The following is a 17,906-nucleotide window of genomic DNA, read 5'->3' as shown; positions in this document are numbered from 1 at the left end:
GTGCACTTCCAGTTTACAGGAGAAGGCCATCTCTTCGAGTTTTGCAAAATGTTTTCTGGCTGGTGTTGCACAGGAAAAATAATGTCTCTCAAAATTCCAGGGGTAAGCCTGCCATAAATCTATGTTTATGCAACTTTTTTTTTTTTTTTTTTAAATCTCCCAGAGGCTTTGACAAGAGTTACGGTCATGCAGCAATGTCAGATGTGCTGCCTGCCCCATTATGGATCGACCCTGTGGGACAAGCCCAGGGGCTCTGGCACCCTCGGGAGGCATCGGGCCACGTGTAGGTGTGTGGCATGAGCAGAAGGCTCCCATACTCCGAGTGGGCTGCCTTTGCTTCTTGCACAGGGGAGGAATTGCACAGGGGAGGAATTGCACAGTGCATGTGCAACAAGTCTGGCACATCCAGAATGTGTTAGAGCTGGTGGGCGGATGCAGACACTTCCACTGGAGTGCAGATGCTTCCCAGAGGGATGTGGCTTGCTGCACAGTAGCCCGCAGCACAGATCTGCCTGGCAGCCCCTTTGTGGGCCACCACGTTTAAAAAGAGGGAAAAAAATCTCTCTTTCTCTCGCCTGGTCGTTTCTATTTCACGCCTTGCTGGTGTCTCCGTGCCCAGCGCTGCTCTGTGCGCTCCCTCGGAGCCGCAGCTCTCTGCGGCAGCTCCGCATCCCTGCGGAAATGCTGACACGGCCGTTCCTGCCTCCTGCGTTTCCTGGCAGGCCTGGCCAGGAGCAGGTGCTGCTTGTGCAGCTTGGACCTGGCACTGAGCTTAGGTACAAGAGACACCATCTGGCAGGAAAGCATTCCCTGGGTGGGAATCGCATGTGCGCCCGCGCGTCCAGGTTCCTAAGAAGGAACCTGGGGCCAGGGATCTGCCCCAGGCCTCCTTTCTGGGCATCTCCTTTCTGTTCAAAGCTGGAATTTTGTTAAGCGACTGCTCCTTCTGCAGCCTGGAAATGGTTAAGGGCACTTCAGGATGTCAGGAATTCCGTGTTTAGTCATAGCCTTATGTGTGTCCAATTGCACGTGAAGTCAGCACCTCCTCGAAATTTCACAGTTTGCTCCCTCTCCCGTTACCCCCCCGCGCTGCCCTGTGCCACAGCTTTCCCGGGAAAAGTGGGGATTTCGCGGCAGAGGTGGCGCGGGAGGACTTCACTTCGCTTGCACTACAATTCTCTGAGGTGGTGCTTTGTGCTCCCTGACACACGTGTTTTGTTGGACTGAGGCCCCGTTTTAAATAAACTCCTCGTTTTGCTCGTGCTTCAAAGAGCTGGGCTGCAATAAAGCATCGGCTCCAAAGGTCTCCAGTCTGCCCATAAAAGGAAAAAGCAAATGCGATGTCAGAGGTTTATTTTGATCAAGCTGACTCAAATCCGTATTTTTAGTGTGTTCGTATAAATTACTCAGAATTTATCATTTTAACAACGAGATGTTCACTGCATCATTAAATACTGGAAGAGATTCTCCCTTTACGTTCCCTCAAAGCAAGACTGCTCTTCCTCCCTTCCCCCTTCCCTTTCCCACTCGCATGGGGTTGCCTTTTAATTTTCTAACCTTTGAAAATCATTGTAAAACAAACTCGATAAATATATTAGGGCACTTGAGTTCTACACATAATAATTTGTTTGCCTTTCAAATGCAAATACAGTGACTATCAATTGAAAGAAAACAATTTTTTCCTGTTTGTTTAGGATTATTTTACTCCAATATTCCTGCTGAGACCAAAGTCTCTTTTCCAGCAGAGTTGAGCATTTTCTTGGTGTTAGAATAAAGCCTCATAAAGTGGAGGGCCTTGTTGAAAACGGGGTGATTTTAATAAGGAACATATGAATTGGTAAATATGGAGATGCTCTGTGAAAAAATAATAATAGTATTCTGTGATCACTGAGTAGCTTGTTTTGTTAGGTTGGTCTTCATTTTGTGCTCCTTTTCGGAATTAATTGAGGAATTTTTTAAGCAATGTTAAATTTTTCCCCAGTAAGCTTGGGAAACAGAAGGAACCTCTGGCCCACGCTTCCTGAATGACTGGACTGAATGTGTTAGTGGAAGTGAGTCGCAGATTTAGGTAAATTAAATAATAGTTTCGGTTTCTCTTTTAAGGAGTGAGTTTCCTTTGCTTTCTCCGAAAACTTCCAGAAATTGAGGAAGGCTTCTCTCTCATCTTATCAGCTTGCTGCTTGTTCCCATGGTTAAAATCACTTCATATGGTTTTGATATTTGGCAAACAGAGTTTTAATTTTGCAGCTGCGAGATCCCTGTACGAAGAGAATGCATTTACAGCACAGAAACATTTACAGTCCGTTAGTACATGAGAGCATATTTGTGAGAGAAACTTTATTCCTTTTCTGCCAGCGTTTGTTTTGTTATCCTCAATTACAGAGAATATGTTTGTTCGTGGAAATGAAAATGAAAAGCAGCATAGCTGCAGCCATGGCAGTGTGGTACAAAAGCCAAATTGTTCAGCAGAAGCTGAAATGCAGACTGTTGGACAAACAAAGGTAGGACTTCTAAGCGTGTAATGTATCTTTAAATATGTAATTCAGCTTAAGGTGCACGAGGATAACAAACCCATGTAGCTTTTGTGCCTTGGCTCTTGCCAAGCCTGAACGTACTGGTATGGCTGTTTATAGTTTGTATTGTATTGAAAATGTTGGTAATTGCTCTTCTCAGCCTGCAGCGTTGCACGAAGCCACGTGTTTTGGGGGCGCCTCAGTGTGTGCATCGCCCTTTCTTAAGGGTTAAGCCAACATGGCATATCTTCCATTGAAGATTCCTGACTTTGCAGCACAGCTAGGTCCTGCCGTTTAGACAAAATAAAGCGTTGGATGTGATCCCAGCTTTAATACTCCCAATTTATTATAACCATTGAACCCTGATCAGATCACGGACTGGATTAGATCCCATTTTTTTAAATGTCCCAATTTTATTGCTGGCTTGAAACTCTGATAAGAATACTTATTTGATTAAGGCTTCAGTTTTCAAAAATTCCAGTTAATTACTTTTAGATTCTTATTAGATCATAGCAGTGTAGTATGGTATGTTGAAGTTATGAAAAATTACTGGATGATGTTGCACAGGTCAAGGTCGTAGTTTCATTTTGTGCTGACAGTATGAAGTTATCAGATTTCTGTTTATTACTGTGGCAGCACTTGCACTGGACAGGAGGAGGGATTAATCCCAACCCATTGATTCTGAATGATTCTCATTTTAGATCCACTGCCGCTCTGCATAGCGGAACGTGTAATCAAAGCCTGCTGCTGAACACTGAGACACTGATACCGGGTTGGGAGTCGCTGAGGCACACACTTCTCGACCACCTTTCATAGGTTGTGACATGGCACTTAAAACCAAGCAGCCGTTTTTGAGCTGCTCCGCGCAGCTCATCTGCCAGTGGAGGACCTCTGAAGACAGCGGTAGCCTGGGAGCTGATCCCAAAATGTCCTAATTCAAGGGTGTTCAAAACTGGGAGAGAAGAAAAAGAAAAGAATGACTCATGGGGCTGGTCCGTTTCTTCCACTATCGCTAAACTATGTGAGCTGTGAGAGACTATTGGATACAGTGCTCTTCTATACAGCCTCGTGGATACACTACTCTTTATACAATGTTCTTGATTTGAGGTATGTAATGTTCTTGACTTGCCCTTCATCGGGGCAGTGGTTGCACTTTGCTCTGGAGACCAGTTTCCGAGCACCCTGTGAAGGCCCGGCTGAAAGGCCAGAGCAGCTCAGTGCAATGGCCTAGCTCTCTTTCTTACATATAGGTGCCGATGCGCCAGCCAGCCCGGGTTACAGACTGCTTGCTGGAGACAGACAGATCTGGTCTGGGGATTTCTTCTTCCCTGGGTGGAGGTGAGCTCCTGGCTTACCCCAAGATCCATAATGTCTTAAGGAAGGCCTGGAACGCGCCTTGCAGGAGGAGGCCTGCAGCGTCCTTTTGGTCTGCAAGGTTCCTGTGGACACAAGGTGGTCTCAGCCAGTCAGGGAGCCAAAAGTTCTTAAAGGCCTCAGGACCTAAGTCTTGGTTGAAAGAAATAGTTTTGTCAACCTGGAGTGATTTCACTATCTAATCTAGATGAGATCCTGAGCAACTTCATCTACCTGTGCCGTTAGCCTTGGTTCCAGCAGGAGATTCATCAGGGTGGCCTAGGAGGTCCCCTACAACCTTAATTTTTCTATGATACTGTAATTTTAAAAATAGCTTGGGGTACTTATCGGTAGAGAAAATATATCTAGATTCAGCAGATAATTGGGGTGATAAATGGCTTTCAGTAATCTGCTGAGTTTTACCCGGCTGTACAACTAAAAACAGAGATGCCCAGAACCTGTCTGAGATCCAACAGCCAGGGTAAAATCCTGCCCTCCTCCAAGCTCATGGGGACTCTGTGACAGCCAAGATTTCTTAAGATGACAGGATCATGTCCTGTTGGTAATCACTCCCTGCCTCCTCTGAAATAAATGGAAGAACATTAAGACCTCTGTCTTGATTATCCAGAACTCAAACTTAGCCTTCAGCAAAATCCTCATTTTGCAGTATGAAAGAGTGCAGTTTGTCATAAGCATAATTTTTACTGCCAGCATAGCTCTATCTCCATACATTTTTCCTTTCCCCTTGTTTTGTTGCCTGCAAACCTTCCAGGACAACTGCTCTGCTCAGCTCAGCATTGTACAGAAGCTGTGAGGTACTTCTGCACATCTCTAGAAAGGGCAATGTTTTATGTTTCTTGTCACTGGACCAGTTAATGTTTTTGTTGCAAAATGGGTCTTGTTTAGCCCAAGTTGCATAGTTCCCTACTGGCTTGAATTTCTTTGGCATGCCTTTTTTATTTACAAGACTTTCTGTGCTTATTTACAATTAGAGAGAGTAATTATGAGGGAGAAATTGTTCAAATCTAACACAATAGAATGAGATAAAATGAAGGAACACTTGCATAGCTTATGGAGAGGATGTTTTTGACAAATATGCCGCCAACAGAATACTCTGAAAGATAATACTAAATTAGATATTGTTTGAGTCTTGATGAGTCCATATCAGATGTCCTCAATTTACTGGCAAAAGGAGGAGGGTTTTTTAAGCTCTAAGACATGCTTGCCTCTTGAGTTTGCCTGGATTATGGTTGAAAAAACACAAATGAGTCTAATCCTGATAAAAGGTGTAGATTGAATAAGATTGTTAATGGCATTATAGACCTTGCCTGTCTGAACAACAATTATGGAATAAAAAAAATGAAAAGCAGTGGACTGAAATTATCTCCTCTGATATTCAAGTGAAATACATCCATTCCCATTAATGATTATGGCAGTGAATATCTCAAGGCAGGATGGATCCAGTCCACTATTATGTAAATGAATGAAAATACAGTATTTTAGTTACCAAAATATATTTTGCTAGCAGCTAGAAATGAATTAAAACATTAAACCCAATGGAAATCTAAGTGACCTCCTGCAGAAATAGGCTGCTTTTCCCTAGACAAGCCGTTACTCAATATATGTATGAATTAGGTAAATGAGAGACAAAAGCAGAAATGTTATGTAAAATCACAGTTGAAGTATTAAGAAACTAAATCAGATGTAAATTGAGTAATCATTGCGGTATGTAGATCTCGGGGAGAGTCACATGAGTGGAAAAATGCCGTGCAGGAGCTTCCATTCTGCTCTTCACAAGGACCAACCAGGTGAGTGGAAAAACGTTCAGTATCTCAATGATCTCTAACCTTAAAGCATTGGGGTTTTGTTGGTTTTCTTTGGTTTTTATGGTTTAGGTATAGCTCAGACTGCTTGCACACCCACTGGCTCTGCTCTCCTTACTGCAAACAGAATAGAAATTATCTTAGAAGCCCTTTGGCTCCCTCCCAGTTTATTTCTGGTGCACATTTGATCTTTGCTTGCTAGCTGTCTTCTGTTCCCCAGGAACATCTTTTACTGACGTACCAAGCGTCTTGTTCATTCATACATCTGTTTGCTCTTCCATAAAATCTGTGCTTTTAACCCAGCATACAGGAAAGTTTGCTGTCTTCATCCAGTGAAGAAAATAAGGCCCCTGAACCGTTCTCTATGAAATACGTTGTTTGGTCGCCAAATGTATTTTCTTGTCCATTCGTGGTATTTGTCTACTTAGCCTGGTACCTCGGGGCTCGAGTTATGTTGTGCTTTGTGCTCTGCTCAGTGCTAAGCACACAGCTCATATATAGTAAATAATAATTTTAAAAAATATTGCTTGGGTATTTTGTATGAGTGTGTGACTGGTAAGTATGGCTGAAGCTGCAACATCTTAGCAGGAAGTATTGGGAAAAGCTGCTGCAGGGGCATCTGGAACCAGGTATTTGTCTACGCGTGTGATACTGCTACCTGAAAGCGCGATGGACGGCAGCAGGGCTCGCCCCGCCACCAGCTTGTTGGTTGGAGCGTGTTCTCACCATGCAGCCCATGCCTGAGGTGGTGCCTCTCCTACCTGTGTCCATGGGCTGGTGTCATGGGGCCATGGAGCTCACACATGAGGTGATGCTCCTCATGCTGGTGTCCATGGGCTGGCCTCATGGGGCCATGGAGCCCACACGTGAGGTGATGCTCCTCATGCCGGTGTCCATGGGCCGCGATGCCCATGTCTGAGGTGGTGCTCCCTGTGGCCTGGCTTCATGGGAGCATTTCTGGGTCAGCTCTGTCAGTCATTTCTTGCTGAGCTCCGTTGTCCCACAGCTTGGCCGACGCGGTCCCTGTCCCCGCAGCTGCCTCGCTCTGCCGGAGCAGCAGCATTTTAAGGCAGCTTGTGCCTGTCAGTATCTCTGTCACTGATGTCAGGCGAGAGCGTTTTACATTGTGTTTGTCGCAGGCGGCAAATACATATGTGGTCATTGACAGTAGCTCAGCAGAAACACAATAACTTGTTAAGCCACAGTAACTCAATCGTGAGCCGAGCTCCGGCTGCAGCTGGAGAGGAGCTACGGGGCTCTTAACCCTTTGGTGGCAGCTCCTGCTTTCGGCAGCCTCTCCCGGGTCGTACATTCGACGGGCTCGGCTTGTTTGAGTGTGTCAGGTGGGATGGGTGTGGGAAGGATGAAGAGGAGCATTTCCTTGCACCTCTGGTGCTGCTCTATGCAGCTGTGCGAGTTGTAAGGTGCTTTCCTCCAAAAGCATGTCCTACCTTCGGACGGACCTTGGGCACGCAGGGAGCTGACTGACTGACAAAAACGGGATGCATTTTTTGAAACGTCTGCCTTATTGAGGTTTTCTATTTCATTGGGCTGCATTTTTTGCTAAAATTATTTGTTGTAAAGAGAGCCCATGGTGATAGCTAGTGGATCTTGAAAGCAATGGAAAAGGTTTAGATAGGATCCGTGTGCGGCTGGTCATGAAGAAGAGCCGGCTCGCAGGAAATGGGAAGGGCCTCGCCTGATGCAGCACTCCTGTGCCGCCCGTCCCCCAGCCACCCGTGTCCATGTCACCCGGTGGTGACAGCAGTGCGGCTGTGCCACATGGTGATGTTGGCTTCCAGGTAGAGGAGGAAAGCGAGTAGAGGTGACACGGGAGACCCGAGAGGAAATGCCGCCGACTTCCCGCCGCTCCGCGCCAGCCGTCCTCTTCCCTTTCCCTGATCAGGAAGCCCGTGGAAACGCTCCTGCTCCACTAAATTGTTCAGACGGTGACCTGTGCCTCTTCTCGGCTCTGGTTTCACTGCCAGCGTCGTGGTGCTGAGTGACATTTTATCTTTTGTCACAAATTTGCAGCAGTTGTTTAGTCAGACCCATCCTGTGGTGCTCCGGTTTGGGGAACTCCAGTGATTATTGTGCATTATTAATAAGTGTAAACCAATTGCTGCAACACTTGTGCTGATTAGATAGGTTTTTTTGTCTTATATAGTAACGAATAATAAATATATGTAATATAATGTAGTTTCAGATTTAGGAGGGAAATGCAGAAACAGCAGAGGAATAAGATGGGGAGGGTGTAGCAGACCTGGCCTGCGTGGTGGGGTTGGCAGAGCAAGTAGCAAGTGATGGAAGGAAAAGGGCATGCATTTTGTCAGACCTCAGCAAAAGTCTCCTTTCCAGTTTGCTAGGATGTGTTAAAGAAAAAGAAATGCATTAGAACTGTCTGAAAACTTAAAACTGCTGCATAATAACAAGAGCGGTATTTAAAACTTAAGAAAAATGTTACTAAACTTGAAAGGTGAAAAACGTGAGAGAAGGCATGGAAGGAAAGCGGAAAGAAAGAAATTGATCATCTGACAGTTTATTTCTCTGTATTTCTCTACATTTGGATTGAAATGAAACAATAGGGTAAAAGAGAGATCACTGAGCAAATTTTATAGATTTCCATGGGAGAGTGAGAAAGAAACGAGAAATATTAATGCAATTATAATAGCAATGTTGAAAAGATGAAACATTGATCGTGAAGAAATACACATAGCCTGATATTGAGTGGTCAGTATAATACAGAACAGAAATAATCATTCTTGAGCAGGTTCAGCTTAGAATAATGCAAGCAATTGGAGGCTGCGTTCAGCAGGAGAAGTTGGAGAAGCTGGGCTCGTTCACAGCAACAAAGGAAAATTGTGGTGACCTAATTCCAGCTTTTGTTGTGTAGAATATACCAATATTGATAGCAGGACAAATTACTCTCACTGCTAGACTTGAAAGCCACACGTACGTGATGCCGCGGTGCCGTGCTGCTCTTTTGCCTCCGGAGCCTCCCATTCCTAGGACATGTGTTGGTCCAAAGAGCGTTTCGCCTCATGGTTTTCTGAGGAGCTCTTGCAGCGCTTTGTGGTGCTGTGCCCTGCCTTCTGCATGGCCATGTGAGAAGACCATTCCTAGAAATGAATCATCTGACCATTCTGCAGCCCTACACCATCCCACCTGCACCTACAGGGAGTCCCCTCTGTGCTGCAGGGCCTTTGCCTCAGATCCGCTCTCCCTCCACGAAGCCCATTAGGCTTTTCCTAATCATTAGGTGAGGGTGAAGCCCTCCACTCTTTCCCAGGTTTTTAAGTACATTCAAATAATCAGTGTTCAAATAATTCATCTCAAAGACATCAGCAATCTCTAGCTGCTTTTTTTAGTAGAAGAAAAAATTTTAGTAGAAGAAAAACAGGGTAATCAGAGGCAAGGACTACCCAACTGACAGTTATTGGATGCAGAAGCTAACAGCTATTTGTGTGATTATTTTTTTTTAGACAAAGATAGCGCCTTCATTTTTACATTTCTAAACATAAATCCCATGTGGAACTTGTAAAATATTAATCTTTCTGCAAGAGGGTTTCTCTTGAAGTCCCTTTATGTATAAAAGATGGAAATCAGCAGTGTAGACCTCCCTCCCTGCTTCATTGATGTCTGGGGCCTTATTTGCAATGGAAATCGTCCCCTGTCGCTGCAGCACAATGAGTGCTCCCAGGCGATGAGCTCCCTGCAAAGACGGAGCTTAGCTCGGATGGGCCAGTGCTAATTTTGCCCCAAATTCCTTTCCGATCCAAGCTGGGCAGGCTGGCTCCCTCCACCAGGCCCTGCTGCGTGGTTTCTTTTTCATCTTTCTCCACGAGCCCTCGGAGGAGCAGGGGTATTTTGCCTACTTTCAGCAGCTCTCTAATTACTCATTTGCTAGCAGTGCTTTGTAGTTTAGCTGGAAGTGCAAGCTGACCATGTTTTTTGTTTTCAAATAGAGCTCCTCAGCCCCGACCTTCTCCAGACACCACCATGCATTGCTCTATGAAGAAAAGCTCTGCTTTGACGCAGGTCTCTCCCGGTGCCAGCAATGGCCTTGCAAAGATGAACGTGCATGTCCCGTCATTCTGCAAGTGCCACTAAAGCCTTCCCATCCCAAAAGCCATCAGCCAGCTGAGCCGGTGCAGGTGGCAGTAAACGGAGGGAACATGTGCCTTGTTGACTGGATTTATCCTGTATTGACATCAGGCCCTGCCTTCCACAGGCTTCGCCCCGAAGCTCTGCCCAGACTAAGCAAGGCGCAGTTTTAAGAAGCCTGAGTGTAGGAACCTCAGAGATTTTAGGGATAGGGATGGATTGTAGCTGATTGCTTCTCACCGCCCATTCACATCTAAGAACTAGTGTCGTGGATCAAAAATACCCACTGAGCCTTAGTATAATAATATTGTTTAAAAAAAAAAAAAAAAAAAAGACACTAACTGGGCTGTGGTTGGGGACTTGGGGAAAAGCAGAAAAAGAGTCTTAGGAAGATACTGTTCTCTCACACAGTCTTTATTTAGGTATTTAGAGAGGAGAAGGGTGCTCAGCTTTATCATGGAAACGCTGAGTGGCCAGGGCTGTCGTAGCCCCTGTATCGTGTGCAGGTTCATCCTGCTGTAAGGTGTGGGTACATTTTAAGCATTAAATGTAGACATTTTACTCAGTGTCACATCTAGATTTGCTCTAGCACGGAGAAGGGAGAGGCCTAACTTGAAAGCCTGCATGATGTATATTAATGTATGCAAGTATATGTATGAAAAGACATGTTGTTTCGATTAGAATTATTTATGAATCTTTGGGGTACAAATTGCTTGAAAAAATAATTAAAATAATATCATCAAAATAAATGGTAATGAAACAACATAAACAGTATCAATCACATTCTTCAGTTAATAGTTCCTGGGTGACAAGCTGGATCAACAGCACTGAGCTCCCAGCGTGCTCATCTATTTCCACAGGGCACTATTTTCTCCATTCGTTTTCCAGACTTTCTCCAGAACATCTTCATTTTTCACTATGCAGAGTCCTGAACTCATTACGTTTCACTGGTGGCACTTTCTCTCCGTTGGTACAAATGATGCTCTTCCTTCCACACTTGCATTTCACACTGTGGGGAGTCGCTGCTCTGCTCAGGTGCTGTCGAGAGCACGTGTTGACTTCTGTCAGTCCCTGCCTGCATTTATCTGTCTCCCATTCTTCATTTTTTCCCGCCGTGCTTCATTATCTTCTGTAAATGTTATTTATTACTTACTGCGGTCAGCGTTCTGCCTGATCCACCTCCCTGCATTTAATTTCGCTGTCTGGAGGAGCAGCTGAGCAGCGAGCAGCCAGGGCTGCTCCTCGAGCACTGCCCGAGTTTTGCTGCCAGAGGAAATGTTGAATCATTGAAGATCAGCTGAGTTAGAAATCCACCTGAAGATGTTTTACTGTTGCAAAGTGATTACCCAATGGCCCTGATTAGCAGCAGCATTTTGCAATACCACTTAAGGCTTTATTGCAGTGGAGTACTGCCAGTAATAGTCTTTAATTCACTTATATGTAGCAATTCATCTCTGTCAGGTTTCTATTAATTTTTTCACTCTTTTACTTTGTCCCTACCCCCTTTATAATGAGGCATGATTTCCCCATTTAGGTAGCCAAACTAAAAAAAAAAAAAATTAAATCTTCAGCAAATTAACTCTGGCGCTTTGATTTCCGACAGCTGTGCCATCCTTGCGTTTGTGTTCACATTTAATCCACTTTTCACGAGTTAATTTATTTAGAAGAATCTGGGTGGGTCAAGTGGCCAAGGGGCAGCAGTATTTTTATTAGCTCCTTCAGATGAAAAGTTTGAGGACTAAGTTAGATACCGAAGTTTTGGCATGGATTAAATAGGGACTTTTTGAGGAGTAATCCTATAAAATCTAACCCGCAAAGCGGAGGGCAGGTGTGGGATTAAAACTGTAAGATTATTTAGTATTAATTTGGTTTATTGAAATGACGACTGGCTGTGCTTACCAAGGCAAGGGTGGCAGAATTGCCACGCGTGCCGTTTAGTGTTAGTGGCTTTTTAGTGCACGGGGAGAGCTGAACAGTTACGTTCAGGGCTGGTGCTGCAGATTTGTGTGATGAATTTGTGCGGGCAGTTTTGGGGGCCATTGCTGCAGTGGATCCAACTGTGTATTTGGTGCTTCTTTCTCCCTGCTAGGATCGGCACGAAGCATCAGGAGCTGCGGCAGAAGCAGGTGAGGGGCCTCCTGGATTACTCTGCTGGGCCTGCAGGTCCTGACATGGACGATGATGATGTGGATCCAAACTATGCCCGAGTAAATCACTTCCGCGAGGCCTTTCCAGCAGCCAGTATCTACAGGCCCTCGTCACCAGCAGTAGCAGAAACGTTCCTGTATCCCCGCGATTCTCCTTCGACGCCCATGGAGAGGGAGCACTTGGAAGGGCTATATGCAAAAATAAACAAGCAGCACTACCCGCAGATTCCTGCTGACAGGTAATGTTACTGCTTGGCAGTTCTTATTTATTTCTTTCTTTTGGGGAGAGGATGGAGAGTGTTCAGAAACCCAAATAAACTGTATTTACCGAGTGGAAAGCCATGGATTTCCTCCTAGCAAGAGGAAAAAGGATTTCTTTCCCTAGTGTCCCCAGAGCATCTATGCAAGGCAGGAGTCAAAAAGAAATCATTACAGAAAAGTCCATATTTCCCAAAGAGGATGAATGAATCGGCTGCAGTCCAGTTCCTGCCCTGCTGACAGGGAGGTTTTTGCCTCTCTCACGCAGGAAAAGTTCTTGCACTGCGGCAAAAAGCATCTCTGTTTTCAGATCCCTTCTGATCCCGCTGATCATCAAGTGCTTGTTAGTAAGAGGTTTTGTATGGTAGCATGATATATTGCATATGTTTAGAGTTTACTTTCCCCCAGCTGTGTGATATTATGCAGCTTCAATTAGGTTGGGGCGAGGAGTGGGAATCATGGCATTTTTATGCAGCGTGTGAAGTGTGGCTTCACAAGACTGATTGCCTTTCACAGCCTTTCCAATAACCAAGTGAGAAGGAGAGAGCAATTTTTAATCCTTACTGTCAAGCTTCCAGGTTGATAGCGTTAAGGAAAGATGGTCAAGAAAACAGATTCCTCTGGAGTTTATGATGCACCCTCCGTGATGAAGGCTTTACGACTCGCTGCTTCTGGAATTTGGGGCTGAAAGAGCATAAGGCTTGCTTAGGATCGTGGTGTAAATAAATTAATTGATAGTGTGTTTTTCAAACCAACGTCTGATTATGTGGGCAAAATGTGTAAGGATATGCAAAAAAGAAGAGCTGGCAGAGTTAGACATGGGGGACCTTGAGGAGAAAACATTGATGCTGCTGGAGCGGGTGCTGCGACGTGCAGCGGCTCCCACAGCCCGAGCTGTGTGATCCACACTTGTTAATTTGGGAAAAATGTGTGAGCACAGATAGGGGAGTGTTTGCAGTTTGTGGCACCGTCGTGCTTCTCAAACGTCTACTGAGTCACTGTTATAAATAGTAATAAAAGGCGCGGGGCATAAATCAAAGTGTGGAGCAGGGAATAGGCCAAGTCTTGTTTTTTTCCACCTAAATAGAGTATGGGGGAGAGCTTTCCAAACATAATGACATTGCTAATTCTCTTCTTCACTATGCTTAACCCTTCCCTTACTCTGTAGGGAGGAGGAGGGGGAAATAAGAGGCCCTTCTCACAGCTTTTTTTGCCGTGGAAAGGGCTTTGCTTTACTGCAAGAGCCTTGAGGTGGTTGGCACTGAAGTCGCATGGACACCGGTTGTAGGCAAGAAATTGGAAATCTGGTCACACTGCCTGGGAATCGGGGACTCCTCAGCTGCAGGGAATCCACATATTCTTCAGAAAAATAATGTAGATGTAACTCAAAATGATGGCATGGTGTTAAGATACCATCATGAAGGTCGCCTGGTAAGATCAGTTTTAACAGGGACTTTATAACTTAACATCTTAAATGTCATCGCTTGTGATTAGGGGTTTATGTGTTTCTTCTCATGCAGCTGAAAGAAATGTCTGAGTCTCTCCACTGACCCCTTTTTTTTTCTTTCTAATTGGTTGCTGGTATCATGATGGTAGAGGCAGTAAATGCACTCTCGACTTGCCACGGAGACAAAGTTGAAGTCCTGCCTAAATTTTGGGGTCCCCTCTTGAGTTCCTGGATTTCCACATGCATTTAGCTGTTATTCCATATTATATCATGGCGGTTTCCTGGGAAAACAAGACCCAAAGCTGCAACAGGCAAAAAGGAGAGTTATCTCATGTCTGAGGCTGAGAAGTCATGCTGAGAGGCTGGTCTGTCTGTGTTGACTCTCTCCAGGAGGACAAACAGTCCACAACATCTTAGCTTTGTAGAAGTTCCCAGGCTTGTAGAGGCTGTTTAAGCACATGAGGAAAATAAGAAAAGAGGGATTCTTGGGCTTGGGCTTATTAGGCTGCCTTTGTTCTTTTCCTAACTCTGTCTTTTCTTTGTCTCAGAGACAGAAAGGTTGTTGTTGTTCCCCATTAGAAGTGTGCCAAACCTGAATAATTTGATGAGAATTGATACGGTGGATTGTGAGGCCTCAGCCAACAGTTGTTGGAATAACCTGGCAACTCCAGGCGGGGAAATCTTTCCAGGCTGGAAGAAGGGAAAGATAAGAAAAAATAATAACCTCTGCATAACATGTTAATTAGAAAAACAAATCTCCTTTCAAGGGTCATGGATGAAAACTACCTTGTCTGCCTGGAGATGATGGGAGAGGGCCATAATGGATGCTTATTAGCCAAACTAAAGTTATTTTTCGTTGCAGGGATGAACATTTATCACCGCGGTTGTCGTGTAATAGCTCATGTTTGGGTCCTGCTAACGCAGGCGTGCTCTCTCCCAAAGTTTTGCTATTAATTTTCCTTGAGATAGATGGCTTTTTCTCCCACCTCTGACTCTCAACATATAATACAGCACGCGGAGGCTTGAGCAGCAACTAAAGTAAATGAGGTCGGAGGGGTAGAAAGGGGATTTGAGCAAAGCGAGAATAGATGATTTCATTTTGGTCTGAGAATTCCAGTTATGCGTCATTATGATAGAGAATTAAAGCTCTTCACTTGAAGCAAGCGGTTCGTTCTTGGATTTATTTTCTATTTGTCCTTTTGCAGAAGAATGTATTAACATAATTAACGGCTTGTAGAATTCATAGGCCGTTTGTAGAGGAGGAATCTCTGTGGTCAGATCCGGACTAACCATTTGTCGGTGTTCATGCACCTCTTCCCTCCTCTGCTTCCCAACATCCAGGCGTTTCATCCAGCTCGGCCGCGTTCCAGCTTGACCCGAGCGCCTTGCAGGGCGCAGGGAGCGCTGGCTGCACGTGCGTGGTCGCTGTTTTGTGCATTGGGGTGGAGTAAGTGCCCTGCAAACCCTGCAAAAACACATCGAGGCCCGGGGCCGTTTGCAGCGTCCGCCGTGGCCGCGGCTGCGCTGGGCTGCTGCTGTTTAGGGCTTTGTGCCTTGTTGTGTAACATTCCTCCCCAGTTGTTGATTTTCTTCCCGCTGATGACTATATTCAGCGAAATGGATGTAATTTTTTGTGTATGCTTTGCTGAAAGCTTTGGGATAGAGAGGTGCTATATAAATGTAAATTGTCCTTATTAATGAGTATAGCAGAAGCATTAGCATGATCAGTGTATTTTATGAATGTTAAGTTAAAGACGGGGGGAAAAAATCAGCTGGCAAAACCACGCGGTTCTTTGCAAATCAGGGCTTGTTTTCCTGCCTATTTCCAATTAGGCACAATTTTCCATAATGCAAATGCCCTCCCGGAGGCTGGGGGGACTCCGACAGCGCCGAGGTGTCAGACCCGAGCCAGAGGAGCACGTCAGGGCAGCGGTGCCACCGAAACGCCAGGCGGGACACGAGTTGCAGCCCTCACTCACGTTTCCAACGAGCAGTTTCCTTTTTGCCTTCCTCCAACACGGTGCTGTCAAGTATATCCAAACACGCCGAGCGCATCTCCGGCAAGTTGCTGAAGACACGCTCAACTTATTTGCTCAGCCTGGAAGTATGAAGCGTTTTAGAGTCTGATGCCAAACTCGTCGCCAAGGATAATTTTTCATTTATTTATGTGTCTTATCTTGGGGAATTTCAAAGTGCTGGCCTGACAAAAATGAATACAGGTTTCCTTTGTTTAGCAGGAATAAATTCAGAGCTGTGTCTNAAAAAAAAAAAAAAAAAAAAAAAAAAAAAAAAAAAAAAAAAAAAAACAGAGAAAAAGATCCCTCCCTTATTGCATAGGAACGGAGTCCAGAGCTCCGGTCTGGTCCAGCCTTCTGGTTTTGGAGATGCAGTGTTGGTCCCGCTGTGGCAGAGCTTTCATTAACAAGTTAATTGAAAAATGCATCTTCAGGAATTGAGGCTCTAAGTTTCCCTGTGGAAATGTGCGCTCCTGCGGAGTGTCCGGTCTGCAAAGCACCGTCCTGCTCGAACCAAGGCCCTGCTGATCTGCAGCTGCCCGGCACAGGCTGCCTCAAACCAGGGGTCAGTGAGGTTTGCCCGGGATGTTCCTGAGTCCCCTGCTTGCATTATGCAGAAATGGAAGTTTTCTGGAGCTGAGGCCGGCTCTGCAGCACCCTTGGTGGCTGAGGAGGACCAGATGGGTGCTGCAGAGCACGGCAGAAACGCGGCTCCATAATTCAGGGCGCCCTTTGCTGCTGCTCCCTGTGCTTCAGTGCAACAAGAGCTATGGCCGTGCTCTGAAATACCGTGATTTACAAAGCACGGCCAGAGCGAGCAAGGCCTTGCCCTGCCTTGCCACGTAGCCTCCTCCTCTACTTGCTGTCCTCAGCCCCTCTGCTCAGGTTTCCTCTCCTCTGCCTCCCCGCACCCCCGAGCCTCTCCTCCAGTCCCATTAGACACGGGAATTATTTTCTCTCTCAAGCTTGCCAGGGCAGCTTTTTGGCAGCAGGCAGACACATTGCTTTCCCTGTAATACTTGAAACAAAAGGAAAAGGAAAAAAAAAAATCCCCACTTGAAGCAATTTCTGCTCTTTTTGCCTGCTAGATTTTGGATATAAGCGAAGTCCAGGGTATGGCAGAGGCTCCGTCGTTCATGGAGGAGCCCTGGGGCTGGCCTCGGTTGGAAGCAGGGCAGGACAGAAACCTTTTTGGTTCCAGCTTCCCTGGAGCGAAGGTTGCTCCGCTCGCCTTGTGTTGCACGGGGTTTTGCTCCTGACACCACCTGCAGTTTCCTTCCTAGAGAGGAGCAGGGGTACCGTGGTACCATGTACTAAAAGTCCTAACTGGAAAAATGCTGAGTAATGGCACTATTTGGAACGTGTTTAAAGAAACCTTCATTTGATTTCCAAGCTATGTGCAAAAAAGAAAAAAAAAAAAAAAATATATATATATATATATAGTATTTTTGGTTGATAGTATTTAAGGAAAGCTCTTCAGAGCTGGAGCTCGGAATGCATGTCCCATAGCCCTTGTTTGAATCCCCACGCCGCTTGGCACCCTTGCCATGCCCTTCGCTTCCCATGCATGCCCAGCGCTCACGGACCCGGCGGGTTTTGGAGCGTGTCCCAACAGCAGGGAATTGTCAAGGCTGGAGGCGAGCAGGGCCGCAGCTCCTGCTCGTTGCAAGCCCGGCCTCGCTGAGCACAGCTCCAGGCCCTCAGGAGGAGTCGCAGGGCTGCCTGCGTGCCTCCGGACTGCTGGGGTTTGCATTTGGATCATCTCACTTATTGACAGATGTGTAAAATTTTATATACTGCACTCCCACAGCTCCCCTGGGACTGTCCTGCTGCAGATGCTGGGGAGCCGAGGTTTTGGCAGCTGTGTGAAGCATTCATAGGCATTCAGATTTATTTTTTCCCCCCTCCAGCCCTCTCTTTTCTTATGCAATGTGTTATTGCATGGAATTACTTCAGGTTAATTCTGCCTGTTCATCGGCAGCGTCCCATTCAGATCGGCGTTTGCCTGCAAACGCAGAGCGTGAGTCCTTGGAGAGCGAGCAGGTCTGTTCCTGGAAGAAGAGCCCGTGTGAGTAGAATTCCGATGGTGTTGCCAGCCTCTTAAATATACAAATGAAGACAAAACGAGGCCATCCATGCAGCTGCAGTGCAATCATATGGCCTTGCATGTGCTTCTGCCACAGCGTGGGCAAGAGGTGCTAAATTCTGCCTTAGGCAGGATGTTGTTCCACCAAAAGCTCGTGTTT

The 17,906-nt window shown here is 45.8% G+C and overlaps 1 protein-coding gene and 1 long non-coding RNA gene across 2 annotated transcripts in view; both read left to right on the top strand.

The window, feature by feature from the left end:
* Nucleotides 1–17,906, top strand: part of PARD3B (par-3 family cell polarity regulator beta) — a 343,703-nt gene that overhangs the window by 268,246 nt on the left and 57,551 nt on the right. Inside the window, exon 20 of the mRNA XM_026048404.1 lies at nucleotides 11,883–12,179. Coding sequence (XP_025904189.1) covers nucleotides 11,883–12,179 — 297 coding nt within the window. The remainder of the gene's footprint in view (nucleotides 1–11,882; nucleotides 12,180–17,906) is intronic.
* Nucleotides 2,450–3,393, top strand: LOC112954736. The gene is made up of 2 exons (XR_003250773.1): nucleotides 2,450–2,501; nucleotides 3,215–3,393. It is a non-coding gene; the product is annotated as an uncharacterized LOC112954736 (long non-coding RNA).

Source organism: Nothoprocta perdicaria, unplaced genomic scaffold (assembly GCF_003342845.1).
Source record: "Nothoprocta perdicaria isolate Ctin4 unplaced genomic scaffold, notPer1 scaffold_11, whole genome shotgun sequence".
NCBI classification, from domain to species: Eukaryota; Metazoa; Chordata; class Aves; order Tinamiformes; family Tinamidae; genus Nothoprocta; species Nothoprocta perdicaria.
This window is presented reverse-complemented; position numbering and strand designations above follow the sequence as displayed.